This window comes from Empidonax traillii, unplaced genomic scaffold (genome assembly GCF_003031625.1).
Source record: "Empidonax traillii isolate 1590-97213 ecotype Southwest subspecies unplaced genomic scaffold, ASM303162v1 scaffold808:size486820, whole genome shotgun sequence".
Lineage (NCBI taxonomy): Eukaryota > Metazoa > Chordata > Aves > Passeriformes > Tyrannidae > Empidonax > Empidonax traillii.
Window position 1 is genome coordinate 60,184 of NW_020956001.1, and position 25,932 is coordinate 86,115.

The following is a 25,932-nucleotide window of genomic DNA, read 5'->3' on the forward strand; positions in this document are numbered from 1 at the left end:
AGAAAGACACTGAATGACTTTCTAGTAATACAGCTAATGAGCCAGGCCTTTAGGATGCTGTGCATTTCTTGTTTGAGTTTAGGGATTTTTTTAACTTACGTCTTGCCTTACAATTTTTGGTCACTTTTCTATTTTGAAAATACCTTTGATTTTGAAAAAGAGAAAAAAAAAAATCTGTGGAGCAAAATCCTCTAGAAATCTGTGCTGGCACTGGTTTTCTATATTTATTTTAGGTGAAATTATCTGATGCCAGACAGCATTAATTCTTTTTTTAATGTAAAGGCAAAAGGCTGTTTAATAGTTAGATAGCATAGTCTGTCCCTACAAAAGTCTCATTCTGATTTTCTAGAGATTGATTAAAGCTTTCTACTCTGCATGATCTTCATTGAGCATTAGTTTCTCTGTTCTCAGCTGTTACCACTTTGGCTTCCCAGGCCTTCTTTTAAGAGCTATCAAATTAGCTTTTACCTGGACAGCTGTTATTCTACTGATCTTCTGACAAGTTCTGTTGTACTATTGTATCATGTGCACTACAATGGTATGGATTTGTATGTTTGTACAGAGGACAGCTACTTGACAGCTCAGCTCGATTGCTCAGCATTTGTGAAGTGATGGGCCACTTGGTGAAATTAAACCCAAATTTATTCTGAATCTGAATTTATCCTGTGCTTCTAGGAAAACAAAACTGATCTACCTTATGTGGGATGCTAATATTAGCACAAGTGCTGCTCCTTGGAGAAAAGCTGTTGTCGCACAGATTTGCTTTCATGGGAACGGCCTCAGCCTCTACCACTTGCCCATTGCCAGATGTTGCAAAGTCTCCTGGATAAGTCTGTAGAAACTTACATTGCTCTATAAAGACAGAAGGTGGTTGGGGCCAGAAGGTATGTAAGGAAGCATCAGCAACATTTTTTCCTGCTGTTAGCAATCAGGGAAGCTCAGCTGTTCTCAACAGTCTCCTTAGTTGATGTTTTGCTGTGAGCTGTAGAAGTCAGGCTTTGATAGTTTTTCTTTGGACACACAGAGCAGATGTGCATCAGTCATGTAGCCATTTGGTGCCCATTCTGTGCTGGCAGCTGCTTGGGGTCTGGCTGAAGGCTGTTACTTTGGCTACCATCAGCAGTTCTGGCATTTGGATCAGAGTCAACATGCTGGCTAGCAAAGGGGACTCTGGCTATTATGAAAAATGGGACAGATTGCTAATGCAAAAAAAACACCCTTTATCTTTCCAGTGGGTTTTGTTTCCAAACACTTGCAAGGACAAATGAATGAAGGAAAAGACAGGCAGCTTGCCAAAACTGCTAGAGGAGACGCTGATTTCTTTACTGCTCCTCCTTTGCCCTCCAAGCCCCATTCTCTCCTGTTTAGAAGGTGGCAAATTCTGATTAAGATCTGTCATTTGTATTCAGCAGGGTCTGTTTGACCTGAAATTTTCCATTTTTTAAGGGAGCACTGTCAGTGATAAATTCACACAATATTCCCGGTCCATTAAGCTTAGTAACATCTTTTGGTGTTCAAGACTTGTATATTTTCTGACAAAAGACAATAGAAAAATTACTTAGTCACAATAAACAGGGCCATGTCCAGGGCTGTGAGTCTCCTGATGTCCCTTTTCTAGGGGATATGTATTAATTTTGTGCACAGCTGTAAAGCTTCAATGCCTGCTCCCATTCTGCCTGTGGCTTAAATACCTGGTGTTTGTGGTATTCTGCTGTCAAGCAAGAATGCAGGAACTCCTGTAGGAGAGGAAGTTTTTGAACCTGAGACTTCCAAACTTTGGATGAGTGATCTAATGCTGGAGAGAGGAATCATACACAGATTCACAGAACAGATAAAGTTGGAAGAGACCACAGTGGGTCATCTGCTTAGACAGGGTCATCCTAGAGCACATAACACAGGATTGTATCCAGATGGGTCTTGAATATCTCCAGTGAGGGAGACTCCACAACCTCTCTGGACAACCTGTTCCAACGCTTGGTCCACCTGCACAGTAAGGAAGCTCTTCCTCACATTCAGCTGGAATTTCAGGTACATCAGTTTCTGCCCTTTACCTCTTGTCCTTGCTTGGCATCACCAAGAAGAGCCTGGCTCCATCCTTTTGGCACCCTCCCTTCAGATACTGATACCTTTTAAAAATCAGTATTGCACATGCCAGATTAAACACAATGCATTTGCCCAACTACATGTATCCTACCTGTAGGATATCCAGAATTGTTCTTTAGGACTGGAGGCAGGTTACCAGAGATGAACAGAGCTGGGGTTGCAATTGTTATAGTTCATATGGAGTAAGATGATGAAAACTACACAATCTTATTTAATGCCTTTATACAAATCTATTGATGATGTGTAAGATATCACCCATCCAGTTTCAAAGGAGGTGCTGCAAGATCTAATCAGTATTTAGAAGACAATAATGACAAACTCGTGTGAAGAGAGATTGAAAAGATTGTGTTTATAACGTGCACTAGAAGAAGAATGAAAGGAATTTTATAAAAGTCTGTAAAATACTAGTTAATAACTTAATACCAGTTAATAGCTTATGGATGCAGGGGATACTCTTCTGAGAAACAAGTCTTGTTTTCTCTTCATGATTTCTTCCCATTCCCTTACTCCTCTCTGCCCATAAAGTCCATTTTGTGGAGAATTCCAAGACCTTCCATAACAAATTTGATACCACAGGACGCAGAGTTCTCTTTCTAGGGACTTAACTATTACTTCCCCTAGATGCAGCCTTCTGCCATGATTCAGATAGAGACATGAACAATCTTATTTATTCTGATGTGCTGGTTGTATGACCCACCTTTGCCATGAAAGCAGTGTAAGCAGTCAGTGTCAATGCACGTCTTAGGACAACAGAATGAAGCAACTGGGGAATGAATTGAAAAACTGTGGGGTTTTTAGATTTGCAGAAGTATCTTCTATAGAAAGCACACAAGTTAAATTTTTCATCTTGCATTAATTTTTATATCAGAGAACAGGATTAGCAGAATGTCTTTGAGACATGGAGAGCTAAGGCTGAGAAGAAAATTTAAACTTGAAGGGGGAGATAAACATAAACCTTGTTATGCAAATGATGAACAACATATGCTTATATAATGGAAATGTTCTGAGTCATGAAGGTCTTCTGGGCTAATGTAGGTCAGGTTTTGAACAATTCCTTGATCATTACTTTGCTTGGGTCTTCTAGTTTTGTCACTGACATGCAGTACAGAAAGCATTACACCTTTACTCTGACTGTAACACCCTGCCTTCAGAAATTTATTCCCTGTGGCTCCACATATATTAATTGAAAATGTTCAAGGCTTTAGCAGCTTGGTGTTAATTATTTGATAATAGAGGAGAGGCTATTTTTTCCATGAAGTCTCTCTCCCATTGCAGGATATGGCACTGGAATGTTCTGCTCAGCAAGCATTTTATTTTAGCTTAGTCAGCTTCAGCTGATTAGATCTCGATCTCCTCGTGGCTCAGACTGCACTGCAGTAGTTTTCAGTGCCTTGCTGAAGAGACTGTACATGTGCGAGGGTGGCTCCGTGAGTCAGTGGGCAGAGAGAAGATGTTGTAGGGAGGACGGTGTTCTAAACAGCCTGTTCAGAAGAACGTGAGGGAGGCTGCAGAAATGTGTCGGCTAATTGACAAAAAGGGTGTTTATTTTCCAAATGTCTGTGCGTAGTGTTTAAAATAAACTTCACTGCAGTGAGAAAGGTATTAGAAGAGGAGATTATGGTATGTTTTTCTACTAGGTGGTTTTCCCCCCCCCCACTGGAAAATTAGCTATAAAATAAGACAAAGGATAGTAACTTCTACATCCTGATACCCCAAATAATTAAACATTGAAGCCCAGTAGTTTTATACTTACTTTGTACTTGAAATATATGTAAATCAGTAGTATTATGTAGGAGATGAACGTTTTGCAGTAGAATAACAGATTTATGGAGCTGTAGTACTATATTATCTTAGGAGGGGATATAATTTTTGTCTCAAACTTTGTGTTATAAAAAGGTAGTGACAGGAAAGGCTGAAAGCACAGCATGGTCGCATTTGTTCACACAGATGAAAAGGAAAAAGAATGGACCTCAGTCTTAAAAAATATTGCACATTTAATATATTATAAAAATGTTTTTGTGGGAATGGGTTAGTTATAAAAAAGATCAACATGAAAATTTTGTTAAGGTTCTCGTTATTTTATTGTTGGACTAGAAAATTTGAACTTGAGAAGGGCGATCATGTTCTGGTTTAAAACATCACAGCTACAGAAAGCAAATGCAGTTGAAATTAGATGTATGAAAAGCAGACTAGCTGATGGATTTGAAAATCATTTAGCATGCAGAGATTCTTGTATCTTGTTACAACTAGCTACCTCTCTGCTTTCCTCTCCTGGAAGCCCTGGTTCAGCAAGGGTGACCTCAGATCATATACCTGAGGTTGTTGTTGGTTTTATTTTACATAGTGATCTCTGGTTAGAGCTCTTGTGCTAAAGAGGTGAGGAAAAAGGAAGGACAACTCGGGCTCAAATCCTATATATGCCTACAGGGGACTGAGATCCCATTTTCCATTTCTGAGTGCCTTTACTGCCAAGCTTTGGGGGGGGGTTACATTTCATCTAAATGTGTCATTCCTTCTGGCCAATGCTATTCCACATGAAATTCTGATTATTCTTCCCAATGGGGAACAGAGAGAGGAACTTAACGCTATTACTTTGGCTGGTGGTGAGAAAACAGGGGCTTTGCTCACTGGCCAAGGCAGTGTTGAGTTGGATTGCAGGTCAAGTCTCCTCTCCATCAGATGAGTGCATTTGCTGCCAGGTCATACACTTGCTCTCTCTTGGTAATAATTGTTCAGTTATTCTGGGCAAAAGATATCCTTTCTAACCTGTATGTTCTTAAACTGGCACCCCAAAGCATCCTGTGGCTTAGGGATGAGGGTGTACTCCGGAGAGAGGGAGGTGTGATTTTTGTGTCTGTTGAAGGGATGAGGAGATTTGAACTTCAGTCTGCTGCATGTCAGTGATTGCCACAACTGTCTTTTGTCTTCTTCGTTTTGATAGAAAAGGACTGTCATCTCCATCTGACTCCAAGAAAGTGTTACAAGCTGTAAATCCCTAATGAGATGTGGCTAACGCTCTACAATGGTCTCCAAAAAGAATTCCATTTCAGCAATTCCCCTGTTCTGTTACAGCACATGAAAAACTTACCTTTCTTACTTAGCTGAGCGCTCCCCATGCTTTCCATGGAGATATTCTGTGCTACTTCTTCCCCTATGGGACCTTGAGTGTAAGAAAGAAGTGCAGTTCTGAGGCCAAAATTCTCTTGTTAAAAATCGTGATAACTGAATAATAGGATTACAACTGAAATAAGCTTTTGATTGGGGGGAAAAAAAAAAAAAAAAGCTCATTCTTAGCCTTGTTTCTAATGTGTTAAAGGCATTCTTATCTTCAGCACAAATTCAGGTGCAGGAATTGCGTGATGAGTGATTGGTGCATGCTATTTAGAAAGACAAAATTATCTTTGTCTTTAGTGGTGTTGAAATCCACTGGAAATTTTGAACTCTGCTAAAGTAAAGTAGGAATTATGGAATTTTAGCTCATATCTTTAGGGTCTTTTGCTTTGGAAAGAATAGTAGGAGACAAATAACTTTCTCAAAACTAAATTTCATGCAAAACTTATGGAATTGTTAGAATTCGCACATTTTTTGGAAAGAGGAATAGTAAGACTCAATTAGGAAGCTCCATTGTGTGGTGATGCCTTTTGTTATATGTGGTTTGCATCTCAGTGGATTGCTTTTGATTAGTTGATTTCTGTTGGAATACGTATCTCTCAGTTGAGCTCTTTTCTCCGTTCACTGAATTGAGTTTTAAGGTTATATAATATATTATAATATTAGCTCTTGCCTCAGATTTCCATACTGTGCCATTCTCAGATAGAGCGATGGCTCACGTGACCTCAAAGCAGCACTGACTTTGATCCTGCTCTCTCTCAAACCCCCATTCTGCATCCCCCCACAGACAGCGGACACCCTGCTGTTTCTAGGTGGAGCACTGCAGAAGTCATCAGGGAAGGGGAACATGCCTGAACTTGGCAGCTGTGAAGCCTGTAAAGTTGACAAGCCAGTGATTGTATGGATATTGATGGTGAGAAAGCAAGGTGGTGGTTGCAGAAAAAACAACTAATACCTTGGGTGAGAACCCATGACAATTCAAATGGGGAAGGGGACATTGCTGTTCATTTTTAGAAACCCGTGCACTAAGGGTAGAACTTGCTCTGGATGAAAAGGGCAAGAGATGAGAAGGAGCAAATCGCCTTGCTGGTTTTTAGATCAGTTTATCGGGGGGAGGAAGGGAGGTGTGTACATCACATAATTTAGAAAGGAAAATCGCGGTAGAGCCATACAGCTGACCTGGTAAGGCCCTATGCAGTTCTGCTCTCACCTTTGTTTTGATGCTATTAGGTGTGAGATGTGAGCAGGGGGAAGGCAGTCTCTAGAGGGACCCCTCTCACCACTTACAGAGCACTCACAAACCACACAGGCTCAGCCAATGCTTTGTGCCTAAATTCGGCTGTGTGGGCCAACAGCCCGGAGAAGGGTGCTGGGAGATGGCAAGAGCTAAACAAGACACAGGTTTCTGTTGGGATACAATATTGAATTGGTTTTTAATTCATTTCTGTTTAATTTTTTTTCCTCATTTTGTTGTTTTTTATCATGTTTTTCTTTGGGTTTCTCTCTGTTTTACAGTTCTTTTGGGCTCTTCTTTTGAGGCTGTGTTTGATGCGTTGGCTTCCCATCCGCTGCTCGTAACCATCTCTGCTATGAGTTGTGAGTGAGCCATCACCATGCTTCTGGGTTTTCATTTTGTTTTGTGCTTTTGTTATATATGGAAGTCCAAATTACACCTGGTTTTCTTTTTTTCCTCATGATATGTTTGTTTTTCAGCAGGATCGTGACAGCTACTTAAAGGGGATGCAAAGGCCTAGAACAATTGGGATTCTCTCTGAGGGGCTGGCAGATATTTGGGTGGTGCCAGAGACTGTGATTTTGTCACTTCTGTGGTTTCAGAGGCAAGGGGAGAGGAATTCTCTCGTCTTACATTTCTGGGTCCAGCTTCCTCTATTAATTTCTGACTCTCCATTGCAATAAAATATGTTTGCTAGTATTAATGATTCTATGAAGTGATGCTGTTTAGATCAGCAAATCAAAACACATATAAGAAGTGCAGATTATGTTCCCAACAGAAGAGGTGGAGATGCGTGTCCCTGCATTTCCCCCATAAGCCTAACTGAAGAAGCAGAAGATTCCTAGAAGTCACAGAAATTCTTCCTTTTCATTCAGTTAAAGCTTTCTTTCACTTTTCCTGCTTATCACCACCTTTCCAAAAAGTCATTTCAATCGAAGATATATCTCCAAATGCTTTCCATGATCTGCGCCATTTCCTCTCTCCCCTTACCACCTTCTTGTCAATCTGTGCTAACTTTCTTTTCATGTTCTTACTGCTGAAAACCCTTTTCCTGGTTCCAGGAGAGATGAGTTGATCCTAGATGACAGCAGGCCTGCCAGGGGCAAAGATGGTGGATCTCATGAGTTGTTTGCACAGGCTTCCAGAAAGTAGGGGAAGAACCAGTGGTCATGTTCCATGAGAGTACCACAGTCTTAAGAAACAGCAGACTGGCATACAAATACAAGTTTTTGGGAAGGAAGCTGGAAACTGGGACATTCAAAATGTCAGACCAGTGAAGCAAAAGAAAAAATTCTAATCTCTATGAATGGATATGGTATAAGGAACCAGGATTCAGATTAATGAGGAAATACAAGCACTCCTCAAATAAAGGGAGTGTACTGGAAAGACAGACTTCATGTGAGTCACAAGGGAGACACTGTTGGCACTTGAAATACAAATGATCACGAGTATTTGACCTGGAGAATGATGAAAAGCTGATGGGTGGAAAAGAGCACAGCTTGTAACAGTGGAACACTTCATATAGGATTTTGTTACCTAGGTCTGTGTTTGTCTGTGAGGTAGTCTACATTGCTAAGGCAGTGAAAGGAACACAGAGTGTAGTTTTTGCTCTGTGATAGTGATCCAACACATTCTTCCAAGCTAAAACTTATTTTAAGTCAAGCTTCTAATGTAATATACTTCACATCTGTGACATCTCTCCAACAGCACTGTGTAATAAAGTACTTCAGCTTTGTGGTAGACACAGTATGAATGTGAGAAGAGATACACTTTATAACATTTTTGATAGTAATACTGATGTGCAAAAAATAAAGAATAAGTCATGCTTAGTTGAAAATTGTATTTCAACTTGCTAGCTTATTATATATTCATCATTTTTGGGATTCAAATCCGTTGGGCTTTATAGGATGCCTTGGTCTGAGCCTCCTAACTGTAACAATTTCTATTCTGTGTCAAATGTAGATTGGTCTGGACAACAAGGATGTTTTATCCAGGCTCTTTTCCACCGCTGGACAATGCAGTGGTGGGATGATATTTATTAACTGGAAGAAATGAAGTGTAGAAAGAAATCATCTGGAAAATTAATATTGGTGAATTCAGAACAAAAGTCAATAACAATTGGGTATACAGCATGTGCTACAACAAATGCTCAGGCAGGAGCTGTTTGTTTGGATGAAAAACAAGGTATCTCCACAGCCTGGGAAATATTTGATTGAAGTGATTAGTGACACAGTCAAAAGGCTTGACTAATTGCCTTATGACTGGCAGAGCAGTCAAATATGGTTAAAAGAAGTGCAGCCTTTATGAGAAAAAGATGCTGTTACAGGGTTAGCATCTACCTGTTTTGTTCAAAGGACTCTAAATTGTCAAAACAATTGCAAAGTCTTGCTTAGTTGCAGTACCCTTCCCTGAGGTACCACATGAAAGAGACCTAGAGAGAGCCCTTGGGGTTCAGCAGCAGGACTGGCTTGGGGAGCAGCCAGTCATGTTGGCTGTGGGACAGGTGCACAGTTAAGAGATGGCTGGGCTTTTGCTTTGCTTCTGAAAGAGGAGGGAAATAACATTTGGAAACTGCCTAGCATTGGTTTCAGAACAGATCTAATTAAAGACTACAAAGATAGCCTGTCTGCCAGAAATAGAAAGTATCGATCTAAAATGATTTTCAGAGACATTGCCAACCATACTGAAACCAGCACACGTGCTGTTTGGTTCAGTACATGCACAGTTGATAACTGAAGACATCGAAGTCAGGAAAGAACATGAAAGACAAACTTCTATGGACTGCAAACACTGAATAATATTTGTTGTGGAAACATTATGGATTACATGTTAGAATTGTTCACAATACACTCTTATGTCTCATGAAAAGTATCAAAGCACCCTAGCTTCCGTTCATAATAGAAAATAGGAATGTCCTCTTGCTTTTGAGTATGTAGAGAAAATTTATGGTGACAGCTGGTTCAACAGATGTATTCCAGTGGCCAGTATTCTGCTTTACGGGAACTCACATCAGTGAATTCACTGGAATTCTGAAAATATTTTGCAGTCATTTGTCAGTGGAAATCCTAAATTGCATGCTCTGAGAGAAATGAGGTAGAGGAACACCAATATAATATCTGCTGCTAAATAAGTATGTTATAGCTCAGGCTGGAGTACTGCAAGATGAAATGCTGCCTTAAGTGCATGGGATGTGCATAGAGGTTCTCCTGGTGGAGTATTTGATTAGCATAAAAGAGTTGTAAGATAGACTTGCAGCTTTTTTTGCTTGGAGTCACTGTAACTGAAGAGCTGCATTGTACACCGTACAGGTGTACATGTTCATGGCATGGTGTTGATGAACTTGCTTAACAAAAGTTTGAAGTTTTATTCTTTCTGAGAATGTTGAAATTCAGAGCAACTTCCCTGCACCCAAAAGGAAGCAACTGAATTGTACGTATTTAAAGTGGCAGAAGGGTGCCCTGGAACAAAAGTACAGAGTTTTAGGTGTAGTTTTGAAAGCATGGGCACTATGCTTAAAGAACAAACCTGAATCAACTGACCTACATGGGACAAGTTACTCAATTAGACTAGTTATTAATATGGTCAATTTTCTGCTAGAATGGGATCTTCATTATGAGTATGTTTAGTTTTTTGCCCAAGCTTAGCCTTAAGATGGAAGAATTGTGAGCCTGAACTTGGTTTTGCCACAAGAATTTTGAAAGCACTCTGTTAACTCTCATTAGTTTTGGTGCTTCTAGTTCAACTGAAAGGATTTGGTGGGTGTCATTTAAATGCACGTTTTTCAGAACAGTGGCATCTTCATTAGGTGAGCTCACATGGATAATGTTCTCGTGGAGGCAGCAGTGGAAAGAGTTGGAAGAGTTGCTCAGCCTGCAAAAGAGAGAAAGCCTCCAGGCCGGAGGAACAGTCACTGGAGTGCCATTCCACAGCCACTGTATTGAGCCTTCACTTTCCAAATAGAGGAAAAGGAGAATCAGAGAAAGAGAAAGTAAATATACATGATCTAAAATATACTGGGAAGAATCTGAAAAAAAAGTAAGAACTCCGGAAGTCAGAGGTTCTTAATTTGTTGAAGTCTTACAGAAGATGACAAGTTGACAAGCCTTGTCAGCAAATGTGTATGGTCATCTGCCTTGTAGGAGGTGATCCCCGTTCTCATCCTGACCAGGCTGTCTTCAGGCTTTGCTTAGCTCATGTTATTCATGACTCAGTTTTGCACTTGCTTTTCTTTACTAGCTTTTTCCTTGACCTGGAGTTTAAAAAGGGAAATATGATCCTGGATAATGTTCTTATCTCTGTGCCTAGACTATTCCTGTTCTAACATATCACTGTAACAACCTTACCTTCTCTGTAAAATAATCTTTTCTAGAAACGCAGAATTGGAGACTGCTGCCTGTTTAGCTGGCTGCTAGAGCACAAGGAGGCAGTAAGAGCTTTGTATCTCTTGAGTACATATGAAATAACAGTATAGACAAGAAGTTCCCAGGAGTTAGCTGCGCAGGGGATTTAGTCATCTGCTCTGTCTCTGAGATTTTCTCTTGTCTCCCTTCAGCCCCGCAACGTTGCTGGTTTTCGAGGAACGGTCCGCTATGCCTCTGTGAATGCACACAAAAACAGAGTGAGTATTCTTGGCTTATAAGGAGCTCAGATTATTTCCCCTCAGAAACTTGTTTTCAGGAGCAGGGGAGTAAGAGGCATGAGTTTTGGTTTGTTATCTACAGAAGTTAGTATATCAGATGATTTCCATTAGGTGGTAAAGGTTATAAAGTCAAATTTATGATTCAGTTATTGGATGCTCTCTAGTTGGCTGCCTTAATAATTGTAATTATTGCATTATCAGACACTTTTCAAGGGCAACACCCCCCCCCCCAACTTAAGGGGAAATCTGGGTAAGGGCCAGGCTGCTTGATGCTAGTTTCTAGCAAAATTTGGCTGGGAATTACCAAGTGCCAAGTCCCCAAATCCATTCTTCACCTGTAATTTTTAATATTAATGTTGTGCTGTCAGGTGAAGAGCCACCTAGTGAGGGCTAGGTTATTTTTCCTTGAAAAGAACCATTATTTACATAGTGTCTGGCCTGTTTCATTCTAAATACTTCTGGAAGTCTCGTTCCTCTCAAAACACTCCTATGTCCTGTTTCAGTAATGTTCCTTTGCAGATGGTAAACATTAAGTTTCGACAACTCAGGCCCCTAGTGGGATTCTTGGGGTGTCCTGTGCAAGGCCAGGAGTTAGACTCAATGATCCTAATGGGTCTCTTCCAACTCACCATCTTATATGATTCTATGATTCGAAGTTATGCTAAGTGCTCGCTAGATGGAAACTATCAGCCCTCCTGCATTACCTCCAGGTTTCTGGCTTTCCTTGTGATGAGTCTGTAGAATGACCTGTGACATGTAAGGAAGTGTCAGGTTCTTTTAGGGAAAGAAGTTATTGTCTGCAAAAGGTGGAAAGTGTGATGTGGGGAGGGCAGTTGAATGCTATCATGAATTCTCTATTTCCTGGGAGGCACTGAGAAACCTGAGGTGTAATTTTTGGAAGAGCTGAATAGTGCCAGCTGTAGCTGGTATCAGCTGAATGTATATTTAGACACAAAAATTGCTGTATAATGCAGGCTATTCTGAGAAATCATGTTCTAGACATTGGATATTGAGCACCAAAAATGAATTTGTATGCTTTAGCAATTTCAGCCTTAACCTCCACGTTCCAATTTCCCATTCACTAGCCAAGGAGGAGAGTGGTATGTGGAAGTGTTACAAATCTGTAAATTGTGGTGCGTGATTGTGAGTGTTTTGCAAAAGCCCTTGAGCAAATATTGTCCTGTGAAAAGAGTGTGAATCATATTTAAGGTTAGAAACAATAATAAAAAATATGTCCGACACAATTTTTTGGATTTTTTTCTTAATCTAGGTTATTCCACATCCCATTAATAAATATTTCACTCCTGTGGAATACTCAGTGAGGGACAGTCCTATGGAAAACTTGTGCTTTCTCCCTTTGCTAATATATTCACAAAAATGAAAACAAATGAGGTTATTCAGGTGACTTTGACGTTGCCAAGTTGAATAAAAGCTTAGGTTTGTATCTTTAGTCTTTAATTTGTCTTCTTTAGTCATTGAATGAGAAGTATGACTTCTCTTCCTGCCTTTTAAATGAGGTAGCTCATCTGGAAAGCACACCTGGACTACTGAGCAGCGTGGAACTTTGCTCCTCAGTCTTAGTCTCTCTTTTCTCCAGGAGATGGGTAGACACGATGACCTGTGGTCCCTCTTTTACATGTTGGTGGAGTTTGCGGTTGGTCAGCTTCCATGGCGAAAGATCAAAGATAAGGTAGGAAACCTCCTGTCTGTGCTTAAGAGAGGGGGCTCCGTAATAATTTTAATTATTATGACTCTCTATTATTCCTCCTGCAGCTCTGTGCAGCTTTTTTCTAAAGTAAAGCCAGAATCATCAGATCTTGCTGCAAGATGCTAACCTGCTTTTCTGATGCACAGGGTGGGCTTATCTTATTTGGAGTAATTAGACTTTATTTTAATGCACATTGTTAATCATATTTGATCAAGTGATTCTTACTTTGTTCTTGCAAAGCAAAAAATAAAATGAAAAGACTGAGCTGTCCTTCTAACAGATAAAAAGAGCCTTTAGAAAGGCAGGAGGATAATGCTTTACTGTGCCAAACAAGCCAAATGGGATTTGAAATCAAAAAGTTAGAAAGAATAAAGCTAGCTGTTGATGATGTCTTGGAAATACTTTTTGCTAGGGAATAAAATCCCTGGAAAGAAGTAAATTGCCTGTGCAGAAGGCTCTGCTAAAGACACCCTGGGGAGTGTTTCTAAATCAGGATTCCCCTTTGACTTCTGTCTGCAGTAATCAACCTGCTTGGGACAGCAAACGAGAAGTGTGTAGACATTGTGCTGGAAGAGGCTGTGTTCCAGGAATAAGACTAGGTGATATTCCAGGAGAGATAAGTCTGTATAAATGTGATGCAATAGAAGAGATTCTTGGCTCTGAGATTTTTTTTTTTTTCCCCAGGAGCAAGTTGGCATGATAAAAGAAAAGTATGAACACCGAATGCTGCTAAAACATATGCCTTCAGAGTTCCACCTTTTTCTGGATCACATTGCAAGCCTAGACTATTTCACCAAGCCAGACTATCAGGTGGGAGCCTTTCTTTGCTACCAATATGATGCATGGCACTGTGGATTGGCATTTGGATTTTTTAAAGATTTCCATGCATGTGTTTATATCTGGCTGATGAATACCTTTCCTAGGACCAGGAGAAAAAGGCTGGACTGTACCGTTCTCCAAAATCTCAAAAGTTTTTTCATCTCCTTCCACGACCCTGTATTCCACACCAAAAAACTCATCCCAAACAACACAGTACTTCTGGCTTTGATTAAAACACAAATATTTCGAGGTACTCCAAATGTGTCAGAATTCTAGTGCGGCTCGCCAAGATCTGCAAAGAGCCTATACCAGCAGCTCAACTGTGCCCACCAACCCCTTTATTTTCCTGCAGACTCATATAAGCCTTAGCCATTATTATCTCTTTCTTTAATATTCATCTAATATATGGATTTTCCTCCCATTCAGTGTTTGCTATCAGCATGTATATGATCAGTTTTGGTACTCAACTAACACGATATAACTGGAGCAACTTGATTCTGTGTCACTTTTTTTTATCACGGTGGTTTTCTCTGTACATTAAGACAGAGGGATGGAAACAACATTTTATTAGCAAATGTGTGCCTGCTCCTGTTGATAGTGCATCAAATGAGTGGGAAAGTGGTAGGAGGGTGTTTCAGCAAACTCTCTCCAGCAGTGCCTTTATGTTTTAGCTATGTACGTATTGTAGCGTAGCAACACACATTTTTAAGAAATTAAAAAGAAAAAAAAGGAAAATACTTTCCAGATAGTGCACCCAAAAAATAACATTTGCCACTAGGAGGAAGAGCTGTAGAGGGATGGAGGTGGACTGAGAAGATGCAGAGGGAGATGGATTTGTTTGGCCTGGAAAAGTCAAAGAGGGGATCTAATTGCTGTCTTTTGCTGCCTCAAGGACAGTTGTGGGGAGAATAGAGGCAGCAAGGGAAGTTGTGACTAAATTTAGGAGGGAAAAAATCAGAATGTGGGTTCTTAAATATGAAACAGGTACCTAGAGAAGCTGTGGAATTTTCATTCTTGGGGATTTCCAAAGATTGACTGGATGAGGAATCTGATCTGCATTTTCAGTAGCTCTGGTTTGAGCAGGTGGTTGGATTAGAGGTTTCAACATCTCCTTTTGAACATACATCCTCCTATATTCTATTCCAGTTTAAAATAATGGTGTCGTAATGGTACTGAAAAACCATCCTTGAGATGGAAATGGAGGGAGATGTTTCCAGACAGTTCTAGGGCAGTACAAATCACAAACATCCCTTTCACAGTAGGGGATTTGACTGAAGCTGTGAATTGCCTCTTTGCCTTCAGCTTCCTGCAGTTGCAGCTTGGGCGAGAAGCTTCCAAAAGGGAACTCCCCACAAAAGTCTGACATGTGCAGGTTACCACCTAAAGTGATTCTTCTGGCTTGACGTGGAGACCTATTCTAGATAGCAAATTCTCCAAAAAGCTGAGTTCCAGAGATGTCTTTATGTTGATTTATCTCGATGTATTACTGTGAAAGACTTTTTAATCTTTCACAAGGAGGCAATTCACAGCTTCAGTCAAATACCCTAAAGGGGGCCTGTAAGAAAGATGGGGACAGATGTTTTAGCAGGGCCTGTTTCAATAAGACAAGGGATAATGGTTTTAAACTGAAAAAGGGTAGATTTAAACTAGATATGAAGAAGAAATTCTTCACTATGAGGATAATGAAACACTGGGACAGGTAGAGGTTGTAGATGACCCATCTCGGGAAACATTTGAAGATAGGCTGGATGGGGCTCTGAGGAACCTGGTCTAGTTGAAGATGTCCCAGTCTGTGGTAGGGGGCTTGGACTAGATGACCTTGAAAGGTCCATTCCAACCCAAACCATTTCATGATTCTAACTTATCCACTCTCTGTCTGTATTCATGTAAACCTTTAAGCATCCACCATGTGACAGGGAGGCACCACAGCTTAAGTTCTTGCTGTGAGAAAAACTGCTTTCTTCTGTTTGTTCTACACTTACCACCTGCCAGTCTGATTTAATGCCCCTTACACCTTGGTCCTGACTGTGAACTGATGCCTAGCTCCTTTCTCACTCCCAGCCACAGAATCCTGAGGACCTGGGACTGTTATGTGCAGTTGTAAAGTTTTGACCTTTCATTGGAAGTATAAAGGTTTCAGAGAAAGCTGAGAAGACTCAGTAAATCCATGGAATAAGTTGAGAATAATGGCAGATTAGACACGAGTGTCCTTCAGCCTGTGAAAAAAGACCCTAGAGGGAATACAGTAGAGTGCTGTAAAATCCCTAATGGCCTGCAAAGTCAAATGCAAGAGTTACAGAGTAAGTTATAGCAGAAAGTACCAGAAGTAGTTTTAAATGAGTGGGTCCTTGATGACATGAAGGAATTCTGAGAATAAGACAGCTGAACTTCTAATTTTAGCATGTGGTTTCTTACTTCAGACTGCTTCAGTATCGAAGGAATGGAAGGTGGCAGAAGCAGTACCAGTTTTTAAGTAGCTTCAGAAGATCCCAGTCCCTGACACTGACATGTCCATCACAAAGAATCAGAAGCTGTGATAAGACTGGGATTAGTGGACATATGATCTGATGATCTAGTGAGGATGATCTAGGGAACAGAAGCCAGTAGGGCTTTTATAAGGGCATCTTTCTACAAATGTGTGGAGTTCTTTCAAGGCATCTTTAAAGATTTGGGGATATTAATTTTGAAAAGACCTTTGACAGTAGCAGTCAAAGCGTTGCCAAAGTAGCAGTCAGAAAAATCCTAAGAATAATTGGAGTAGCATTAGAGAGTAAACAGAAAATATCCTTGTGTTACTATGTAGATTTGTGTGAAGCATACTCTTAAGTACTCCCTGCAGTTCCATTCCTGCATATCAAAAAGGATATCTTCAAATCAGAGAAGTTGTAGGGACAGGTAACAAGGAGGCTCAAGATACCTTCAGATATGGAAGGACTGATAAGATAGGACAGTACACTTTGAAAAAAAAATAAGTACTGACATGTACATAACATCTTTAAAATCAAAGGCAGAATAGCAAGAAGTGGAAAATTATTGTGTTCTGCTTCTTCTGATGTGAAAATAAGAAACTGTCAAATGAAATCAGCAGGATGCGGGTTGGAATGAGTAAGGAAGGTCGTTCACATAATTGGTGTGTTCTTTGCCAGAAGATAGGTATAGTCTGAAAGCTTATGCATTTAATAAGTAATTAGGCAAATTAATGCCCATTTCCATCTGAGTGAGAGGGGAAATGGCATTGTTGTGACAGGAGGCTAACAAGCAGAAACACAATCCTATCATATTTATCTGTCACACCAGTAAAATCCCTTTCAAGACAAAGAAGCTGGTACCACTACCATGTCATGTTCACACTGCAGAGACGTTACATGTGCCTTGGTCTGACCAACAGTCTACTGTGGAAATTCTTTTGATCAAATGTTGTGCCACTGCAGGAGTGGAGCACCTAATTCTAGGGTTCTAGGTCACAAAAAGGAGCAAAAAGATGGCTCATCTGAAAGCTGCGAATAGATATTTTACTGCAGTTTGGTAGAAGATAGTAGGAAGTGGCTGTCTTGTCCTTCTGATCATGCTGATAAACAGAACTGGAATATAAATACAAATAGGGTGTTTGTTCGTGGTAATTTTTATTCATAACTTAGTGCTCATTCTATACCATAAACCAAATGTATTTGCCACCACACTCTCTCTCCCTATAGACTTTAGGCTGAATCCTAAGTCAGTTCTGCATTGTTTAGCTGAATAATTTTATTAGAAATATAGGACCTCACGTACAGCTCTGTTGGCCTATAGCATCCAGTTTCCCTTTGACAGCAGAACATCAGATTTCTCTGGGTAATGCACTGGTGCATGGAACACTATTGACAGTAGTTTCATTCTCTCTTAAAGAATATCAGTTCTTAGACAGCAACAAGCATAAAGAAAACCAGCATGAGCATACATACCTGCCATCTTATAAAGAAGATTGTGTCATCTCTTTTACATTTCTTATGCAGCCAAATGTGTCAGGCCACTTTGTGCATAAGCATAACATAGGGCTCCTGACCAAGCATTTGAGCCAGACACTGCAACGAATCTGCATCCTAGGACTGCATTTTCCTGTTGTGTTTATTTCTTCTGACTGTCCTTGAACTACATATCAAATGTACTGTTCTGCACGTCTCATCTACAGGAAAGTTGAGCTGAAGTTATGGCTTTAGATTTATAGTAACAAGGCAACTGCAAGATTTCATCAAATCAGTGCCAAAATGTTGCAAGTGTTTCTTTTATAGTTTTGAAGAAATTTCGCTCACTGAGCCAAAACCAGTCTAAGAAACAATCACTGCCATTTTATAACATTAGCTTTCATTTCTTAGTACCTTTTTTTTGAAGATTGGAGGTTATAAACTGCACTTGGTCTTTGTGTGCATACTTCAGATTTTTGGTGAGAGCCACCCTCAGCTACTTAACATAAATTGTTCTTGTAAATCTATTCCAGCTAATCATGTCCGTTTTTGAGAACAGCATGAAAGAAAGAGGCATCACTGAAAATGAAGCCTTTGACTGGGAGAAAGCTGGTACAGATATTTTGTTATCCACTAGCACCTCAACTCCACCACAGCAAAACACCAGGCAAACAGCAGCCATGTTTGGGTGAGTGTTGCAGTTGTGCCACTCAGACTACGGTCAACAAGCTCAGTAATAAGTTTGTTTTTTAAAGATTTCAAGACTGTTACGATCCTGGGAAGCTGGGGCCTCATGGCATCCACCACTTCAATTGACTTATATATATATATATATATTAACATATGTCTGAGGTGGTAGGAACCCAGTTTCAGATCCTTGTTGTCTTGAAAATGCATTTTCTGCTGGGGATGAGTGTGTGGGTTGGAGTCACATTAAGGGATGTCTGGAGATCTCTGAGTAGGATAAATGGAGCTTGTATATTGTGCATATTATATGGCATACATGCCTGGAGCTTCTGTGAGAGCACCTGCTTTGAGGCCACTGATGCCTTGCTGTGGGGTGTGTTTGTGGTTGACAGTGAGCTGAGTACAGCTGAGTGCCTGCACTGCTCACACCTCTAACTCAGCTCCTCAGCCTTCACAGCGTGTTTCATGTGCTGGTGCAAAGGTATACAGAGATTGATGCTCAGAGGTACAGGTGAGCCCAAACTAAAAATGATAAGGCTTGGTTCTCTGATCTGTCTTGGTGCTTTTGAGGGGGCTGACATTGGGGAATAACAATAATCCCTAGTAATATTACAGAAGATAAAAGCTATGAGGCCTATGAAGCCTCACTTGCTTGTGCAAAGGGGAAAGTTTCTTCTAAGCCCAATACTGTGTGATGGGCACTTCTGAAGAAGCTTTCAGCCTGTGTATCAAGGGTCCCAAGATGCTTCCACTCATACAACCCACTATCTTTGTGACTTTACATTAGATATCCTGATTCAGGCTGTCATATCTGGGATAAAGCTGGACTGCCTGTTTTTCAGCCTGATCATACCCTAAAAGCTGTGGAATTCCTGTGGGGCAGTGTGATAGGCCTCCTTCTTTATATACTGATAATTTGTGTTATCTCTTCCATAGGGTGGTTAATGTCACTCCAGTACCTGGGGACTTGCTTCGTGAGAACACTGAGGATGTCCTACAGGGTGAACATCTGAGTGATCAAGAGAATGCTCCTCCCATCCTGTCAGGCCGACCAGTGGAAGGTCTTGGTCAGGCTCCAAACACTGCTTTCAATGAGGGTGAAGTTTGGGAAGAGACAGATGTGAATCGCAACAAACTCAGGATCAGCATCAGCAAAGTAAAGAACATTCCCTGATCTCCTGTGGCTGTTGGATTTAGGGCAAGGATCAGGTGTACTGATGTAACATGCTACCCTACAGTGCAGGCCAAAAAGCATTGAGGAGTTTCCTTGTGGAAAGAGGAAATTACAAACAATTTTTTCACAGAGTAAAAGCCATTGGGATTAATTCGGATCTTTATGCGAGTGATATTTTGGGGGCCACTAATGCTAAAGTGAATCTTTCTTACAATCATGTCATTATCTAGGATTTTGATACTTCAAGCAAGGAAATTGTAGTCCTTGCATAACTGATACAATATCTGAAATGCCTCAAGCTTGGAAATTATAAGCCAAAATTTTAATGTTTCCCAACCTCTTGTGTAAATACATTTAATCAGAGATGTCTTTGTAAGCTGTATTTTTCTGTATCTTGAATCATCACTAATTTATCTCTTCCTTTTTTTTAACTTTCCTTTCTAAGGGTAGGACAATCTATAAGGAGCATCTAATGATGGTTTCACCCCTGTGAAGAGTGAGAGAAACCATCACTTAATATTCTCATATCTGCATTCTAAAATCATATTTCCCTTTTTAGCTTGCATGAAGTGTATACTTCAGTTGATTTTCCTCATAATCTCTAAGATGTTTCTCAGTCCTTTCATGTATATCTTACTTAATTTTTTGGAGGCATCCCCGCTGAATGATGATACTATAGTAAATGTTAAGTATAAGAATCTACCTCTTAGTTTATTTATTAGATCAGCTTACATATTGTAAATAAGTTAGTATTTGTGGCAGGACATCAGATACATGTATAATCTGTTAGCTGAGAAATGTTCATCAGTCTTAAAATGTTGTCAGGGCATATTGGATTCATGTCACAAACCTGTCTTTAGTGGACATTTGTGGACTAGCATGTTAAATTTATCAGTCTTCTGGGTCTGACCAGAATTTACTTCAGTCTCTACTAGTTAAAAGGTAGTCCTTATTTCAGCAATGTAGATATCTTCACTATCCTTAGTCTTAGTAGAAAAAATATTATGCATGGATAAGAAATAATCTTATCTAACTTGCTTAAAATTCTCCAGTGCAAATATTTCAGATCAATGAGTTTTATGTATGGAATGTCAGCAGCAGTATCCCCCAACACTGGGAATTATGAACCAAATTCAAATCACTTCTTCATCTCTCACTGGTAACGGTGTGCCTTCCCAGAAGTTTTCATTTGAAGGCACATGACGTAAGAAAAGCCTGGTAGAGAGGGACACTTCTGTTCACACAACATACAGAAAAATCATGGTAACTTCTGTGTGCTTTTCTGTTCCTTTTAACCACGAGGTGCCTTGATGCTTTCAGTCAGACTGAGATGTGCACAGGGGAGTCCTAACTGTCCTTTCTGTGTGCTAGTTCTATGTCATGTCTCAGGTACCTGGTGCTGTTGTGCACAAGCCCTGTCATAACAGCAGCTAGAGGCAGGAGAGGTTTCTATAAGATCCACAGCATAATCAGGTGACTCTCCCACCAGGGAATATGCTATTTGTTGTCAGGTTACTGGCAAAGGAGCTTCCAGACTTAGTCAGCATGGCAACGAGCACTTTCAGTTCTGACAAGTCTATCCTACACTGCAGTCTATGCCATAGACCTCAGGGCATCATGCTCTCCAAAGCTGAAGTCCTTTCTCTCTGTGGGTGGTGTTATCTTTGGTGTGACTTTTGCCTGTCCTTTTGCTTTGCCAGACCTATTGTCTTTACTCTGAGTGTTCTCTGAGAGAGAATACTTTTTTATTTAAGTAACAGTCACCATATGAAGAAAAAAAAGATGCTGCAGATTTGATACCTAAGGACACAGCTTCACCTCTGCTTGTAATCTGAGGCATACCTTGTGTCTTTCAGAACCACAAGGGCAGCTGGTGAACACCCTTCTGCTATTCACAGCGTCCCCATCCTTCATCTTTCAGTCTTGTAGCACTAAAAGTAACTGGCTCTCCTTGTCTTGCTCTTTGCATTTAGGTGATGAGATCTTGCTTTTTCTCTTCCTAATAATTCTCTAAGGTCATCCTTATTTCTTTGTTCACACAATTCTGATTTCCTTCTGTCCCACTTCTCCCATTTCTGTGCTAAGGACAGGGCTTACTGTCACTGTTCTCCCACACCATCCCTCAGTTCTCTGCTCTTGGATCTTACCAAGTTGCCAGCTACCCGACAGTTACATCAGCACTTTTCTCGTTTCACAAATGCATTTGACCTTCCTTTGTCACTAACCTTCTCCTGGCCATGAATGAATTACAGATTAAATCATTATCATCTGTTCTGCTTTTCCTCTAATGCCTGAAAGTTCTCCTCCACTATTCCTAGCTGCAAAGGCTCTTTAGTTATGCATTCCAAACCCAGCCTGAGTGGTTTAGGTCTGTTAATTTATGAACGCTGACTGACTCGCTGGGTACTCATTGCATGCACAAAGGCAACTGTCTTGATCAGCAGCATTTAACTGAGAAGCTGCTTATATTCTGAGTCTCTAGCATTAATAAGTGAATGTAGGGCATGCGGCAGAGAAGCTCCCTTTTCTGCTGCTAAATTAAAAAAAAAAATCAAATTCACTAAGGCCATATGAAAAAGGAAATATATACCGATATGAGGAAATATGTGCATGTCCATGAGCATGTTCGGGTCCGTGTGTGACCTTGGGTCTGTGGAAAACTCTTACAGATGTTGTGGTTGAATGTATGTCCTGGAGGACTTTGTTTAGAGTACCATGATTTAAACAAACAAACAAAGAAACAAAACACAAAAAAACCCCAAACTACCCTGGTAAACAGGAGATGGCTTAGTCATATCAAGTTCATCAGATGTAAAAGTTTGTATGTTGCAATGGTATGAATTGATAGATGCAGATGAACCAAGATGGCCACAACTCACAGCTCAAGTATGAAGGATAGATTTATTCCATCATTGCAGAGACATACATACACTGCTAAGTCCAAACTTAGCAGGGGCAAAACACCAGCCCAGTCTGGGCTTTGCCTTGCATATTAAAGGCCTGATGCATGTGCAGGTTCATCAACAGGCTCTGTTTTGACAATTCTAAACTCTCTTATCTCCATTTCCTCCAAGCCTGTGGGAAAGGATGCTTTTAAGTCTTTAACAACATTCTGTTGTCTTCTTTGAGAGAATTCCATTTCTTTCATCAGACAGAAAACAACCCAAAGAAACACAATATGTGAAAATTCCCACACTGAAAAAAATATTCTTAGCATTTCAGAATCATCTAGGTTGGATAAGAAATCATTGAGTCCAACCTATGACCTAACACCACCTTGTCAACTAGACCATGGCACTAGGTGCCACATTCAGGCTTTTCTTAAGCACTCCCAGGAATGGTGACTCCATCACCTCCCTGGACAGCCCATTCCACTGCCCAGTCGCTCCTTCTGTGAAGAACTTCTTCCTAATATCCAACCTAAGCCTCCCCTGGTGCAGCTTAAGACTATGTCCTATTGTCCTATTGCTGGTTGCCTGGGAGAAGAGACTGATACCCACCTCACTACAACCTCCTTTCAGACAGTTGTAGAGAGTGATGTGGTCTCCCCTGAGCCTCCTCCTCTCCAGACTAAACAACCCCAGCTCCCTTAGCTGCTTCTCACAGGACTTGTTCTCCAGACCCTTCACCACCCTTGCCATGGACGCCACCTGTCCATGCCCCTCTTTGGACATGCTCCTGCACCTCAATGTCCTTCCTGAATTGAGGGGCTCAGAACTGGATACAGCACTAGAGGTCTGGCCTCACCAGTGCCAAGTACAGGGGAAGAATCACTTCACTAGTCCTGTTTGCCACACTATTCCTAATACAGGCCAGGATGACATTGACTTTCTTGGCCACCTGGGCACACTGTTGGCTCATGTTCAGCCTGTTGTCAGTCAGTACCCCCATGTTCCTTTCTGCCTTCCTAGCTGCAGAGTTATCTTGAGCGGAAACAACTAAAAATAGTGCTATTTCCTAGCCAAATCTTCCATTTTCAACCCCTTCCTCCCTACACAGTATAATGTGTGGACTCTGCATAGATGAACGTTGACAAACAAGGGCTCTTAGACATCTTGGATAAGCAGTTAGAGTTTGTGTATGCAGTAGGTTAACCAATGGTAATTCCTTTGGATCAACTATTAGGGTAATTGAAATGCAAAGGCTACCTTGTAAAGATGTTCAAATATTTGAATTTATTTGAAATCTGTACCTTATTTTAATACTAGATAATTGCCTGGTCATAGGGACCTTTGCATTAGGTTAGAAATTGCTTGTGTAGATTGTGAAAAGGCTGCTGGAACTGTGTCCTGGAAGAAAGCACTGAGCAACAGTGATGGATGGGAAATCAATGTTCTTGGCCAGATTTTGAAATTCTTTGTGTTTACCCACTGCAGACTCAGTGCATGGTGGAAGAGGAGCAGAGAAACGGTGTCTGCCCCAGTTCCCCTGTCCGAGTGCCTCCGGAGTCCCCCACCGCACAAGTACGCTCCCTCAGATACCGCCGTGTGAACAGCCCAGAGTCAGAACGCCTCTCCACTGCTGATGGCAAAGGGGATCCACATGAAAGAAGGTTTGTTCATCCTCTGTAGCCTCCTACTGTTTCTGGCAGTGTCTTGATTACTGACCATTGAGACCAACCTAATCATTAGATCAGCAGGCGCTGGAAGTTCATTTCTGGGTGGAGGAGTTCATGGGCTTTATAATCTTTCTGATGAGATATAAACTCATGTCTCTTAGTAAGGAGAGTTAGTGGGAATGATTCCCATCCTGTCCCAGGATGGGAAGAACTCCGCGGATGGAAGGGGGGTCGTTTTTCAAAGGAAAGGCAAAGCATCAGATCAGAGATAAAGTAACAGTCAGAAAACTTTTGGCTGGCCTGAGGTGGGAGGGAAGGATGAATCTTCTAATTAGAATACTTACACATAGGAGTGCATGTATTCTGGGAGCTAGCTGGCAGATCCTGATCTGGTGGGCTTCATTATTTTATTGTTTTTCCTTATTTTTCATCAATAGGAATAGTAGTATTCACATTTCAGCATACAGTGTTGTGCTTGTTTGCATGCGAAAAATACACTTTGCATCTTGATTTTCAGGGTATTAGGAATACCTTCTCTCAGATCCACAGCAAAGCAATAAATAAAAATATGCAAGAATAATAAAAAATAATGAAAAGAAGCTTTCTAAACTATTATGTGCTGGAGAACACATTACAAAACATAAGCCCTTGGTGCTGGTGATGCCCTTCACATCTGTTTTCTGCTTCTAATTGAAATTCAGGGCATGAGCTGTAGTTGCAGGATGTAGTGGTGAAATGGCCCCTCTAAATGAGGTAGAGGAGAGACAGGCCTTCTTCTCAGAGAAAATATGACAGACTTCAGCCGAGAAGAACAGCCACAAGGAGACACTAGCTGGACATGAAGCAGGATGTAAAAGAACTAGAGAGAGGAAGAGCCCCAAGCACTACCCCCAGTGTATTAGGCAGTGTTTTATTCTGAGTGGCTGCAGTAATCTAGTGCTTTTCTATGGTTTAGAAAAGACTGTTTGTGTTGCTATTAATAATTTAAGGTTTGAATAACTTGCTACCTGTTTGTTTTCTTCTTACTCAGAAGAAAGACTCTTTAAAATAGGAAGGGAAACAGGGCATTATAAACAGTCAGCAACACTAGTTCTGCATATTCGCTGAATGCTTCTAACTCCTTCCTTTCTTTCTTCCATTATTCCTTGTCTACTCAGCATCATGCTAAATGCATCCCTTTCTCTTGTCTTCTTTCTTCAACTTCTGGTTTTAAAATCAGTATCTTTTTTTCATCTTCCAAGTAGCCTGCACCAAGCATGGTGCGAGTACAATCCCATTCTGCCCCACAATATCTCTTTATTCTGTTTTCATCCTTTCGCAACACAGATTTGATTCCCAGCACTGGCAAATTCTTTTGGCTTTCTGGAGTAAATTATTCTTCTCAAGATGTCTCTCCTCTGCTGGGGAATGGATGGAAACATTGGCTAAATTCAGAATTTTGTTTTATTTTTTCAGCGACAGCTCTTTAAAATCCAATTCTTCACATACACAGTATTTCATTCTTAGTTTGCATACTTAAGTGGTCCTTCTTCACAACAATATATTTTTAAGACCACAACAAGTACAGCCTTGCTTCTTTCAGATCCATCACATCGCTTTTGCTGAGATCTTTGTTTTTGCTCACAACTTCTATCTACATCAACCTTTGGTTCACTTACTTCTCTACTTCCCTTTTCTTCATCAAAAATTGGAAGGCTTTCCCCAGAAGAATCTGCAAGGCTCCTGGATGATCCTGTTGAAATTGCTTTGTAAAATGCACTGCAGATGTCCAAAAATCTGGGCAGCAGACACTTTGGCTTTGTGCAGCAAGCTGCTTGCCTCTGAGATAGGTGGAAAAGCAAAGTAAGGGGCAGATGCAGGTCAAATGAGAAACGTGGATCATAACACTGTGGAGCAGAAAGACAGAAGTGCCACTGACTTCTCCAGCTGAGATGCTGTCAGAACTGTTGAAACACAAG

The 25,932-nt window shown here is 40.7% G+C and overlaps 1 protein-coding gene across 5 annotated transcripts in view; it reads left to right on the forward strand.

Moving 5' to 3' along the window:
• Window positions 1–25,932, forward strand: part of TTBK1 (tau tubulin kinase 1) — a 104,040-nt gene that overhangs the window by 44,507 nt on the left and 33,601 nt on the right. For 3 of the 5 annotated variants that reach the window (XM_027901701.1, XM_027901698.1, XM_027901700.1), the window contains exons 7-12: window positions 11,001–11,066; window positions 12,685–12,777; window positions 13,480–13,605; window positions 18,089–18,243; window positions 19,179–19,398; window positions 23,793–23,968. In XM_027901701.1, coding sequence (XP_027757502.1) covers window positions 11,001–11,066; window positions 12,685–12,777; window positions 13,480–13,605; window positions 18,089–18,243; window positions 19,179–19,398; window positions 23,793–23,968 — 836 coding nt within the window. Of the gene's footprint in view, window positions 1–730; window positions 885–6,790; window positions 6,811–11,000; window positions 11,067–12,684; window positions 12,778–13,479; window positions 13,606–18,088; window positions 18,244–19,178; window positions 19,399–23,792; window positions 23,969–25,932 lie in introns of those variants that run through there. The other 2 variants (XM_027901702.1, XM_027901703.1) reach the window with 2 other exon arrangements.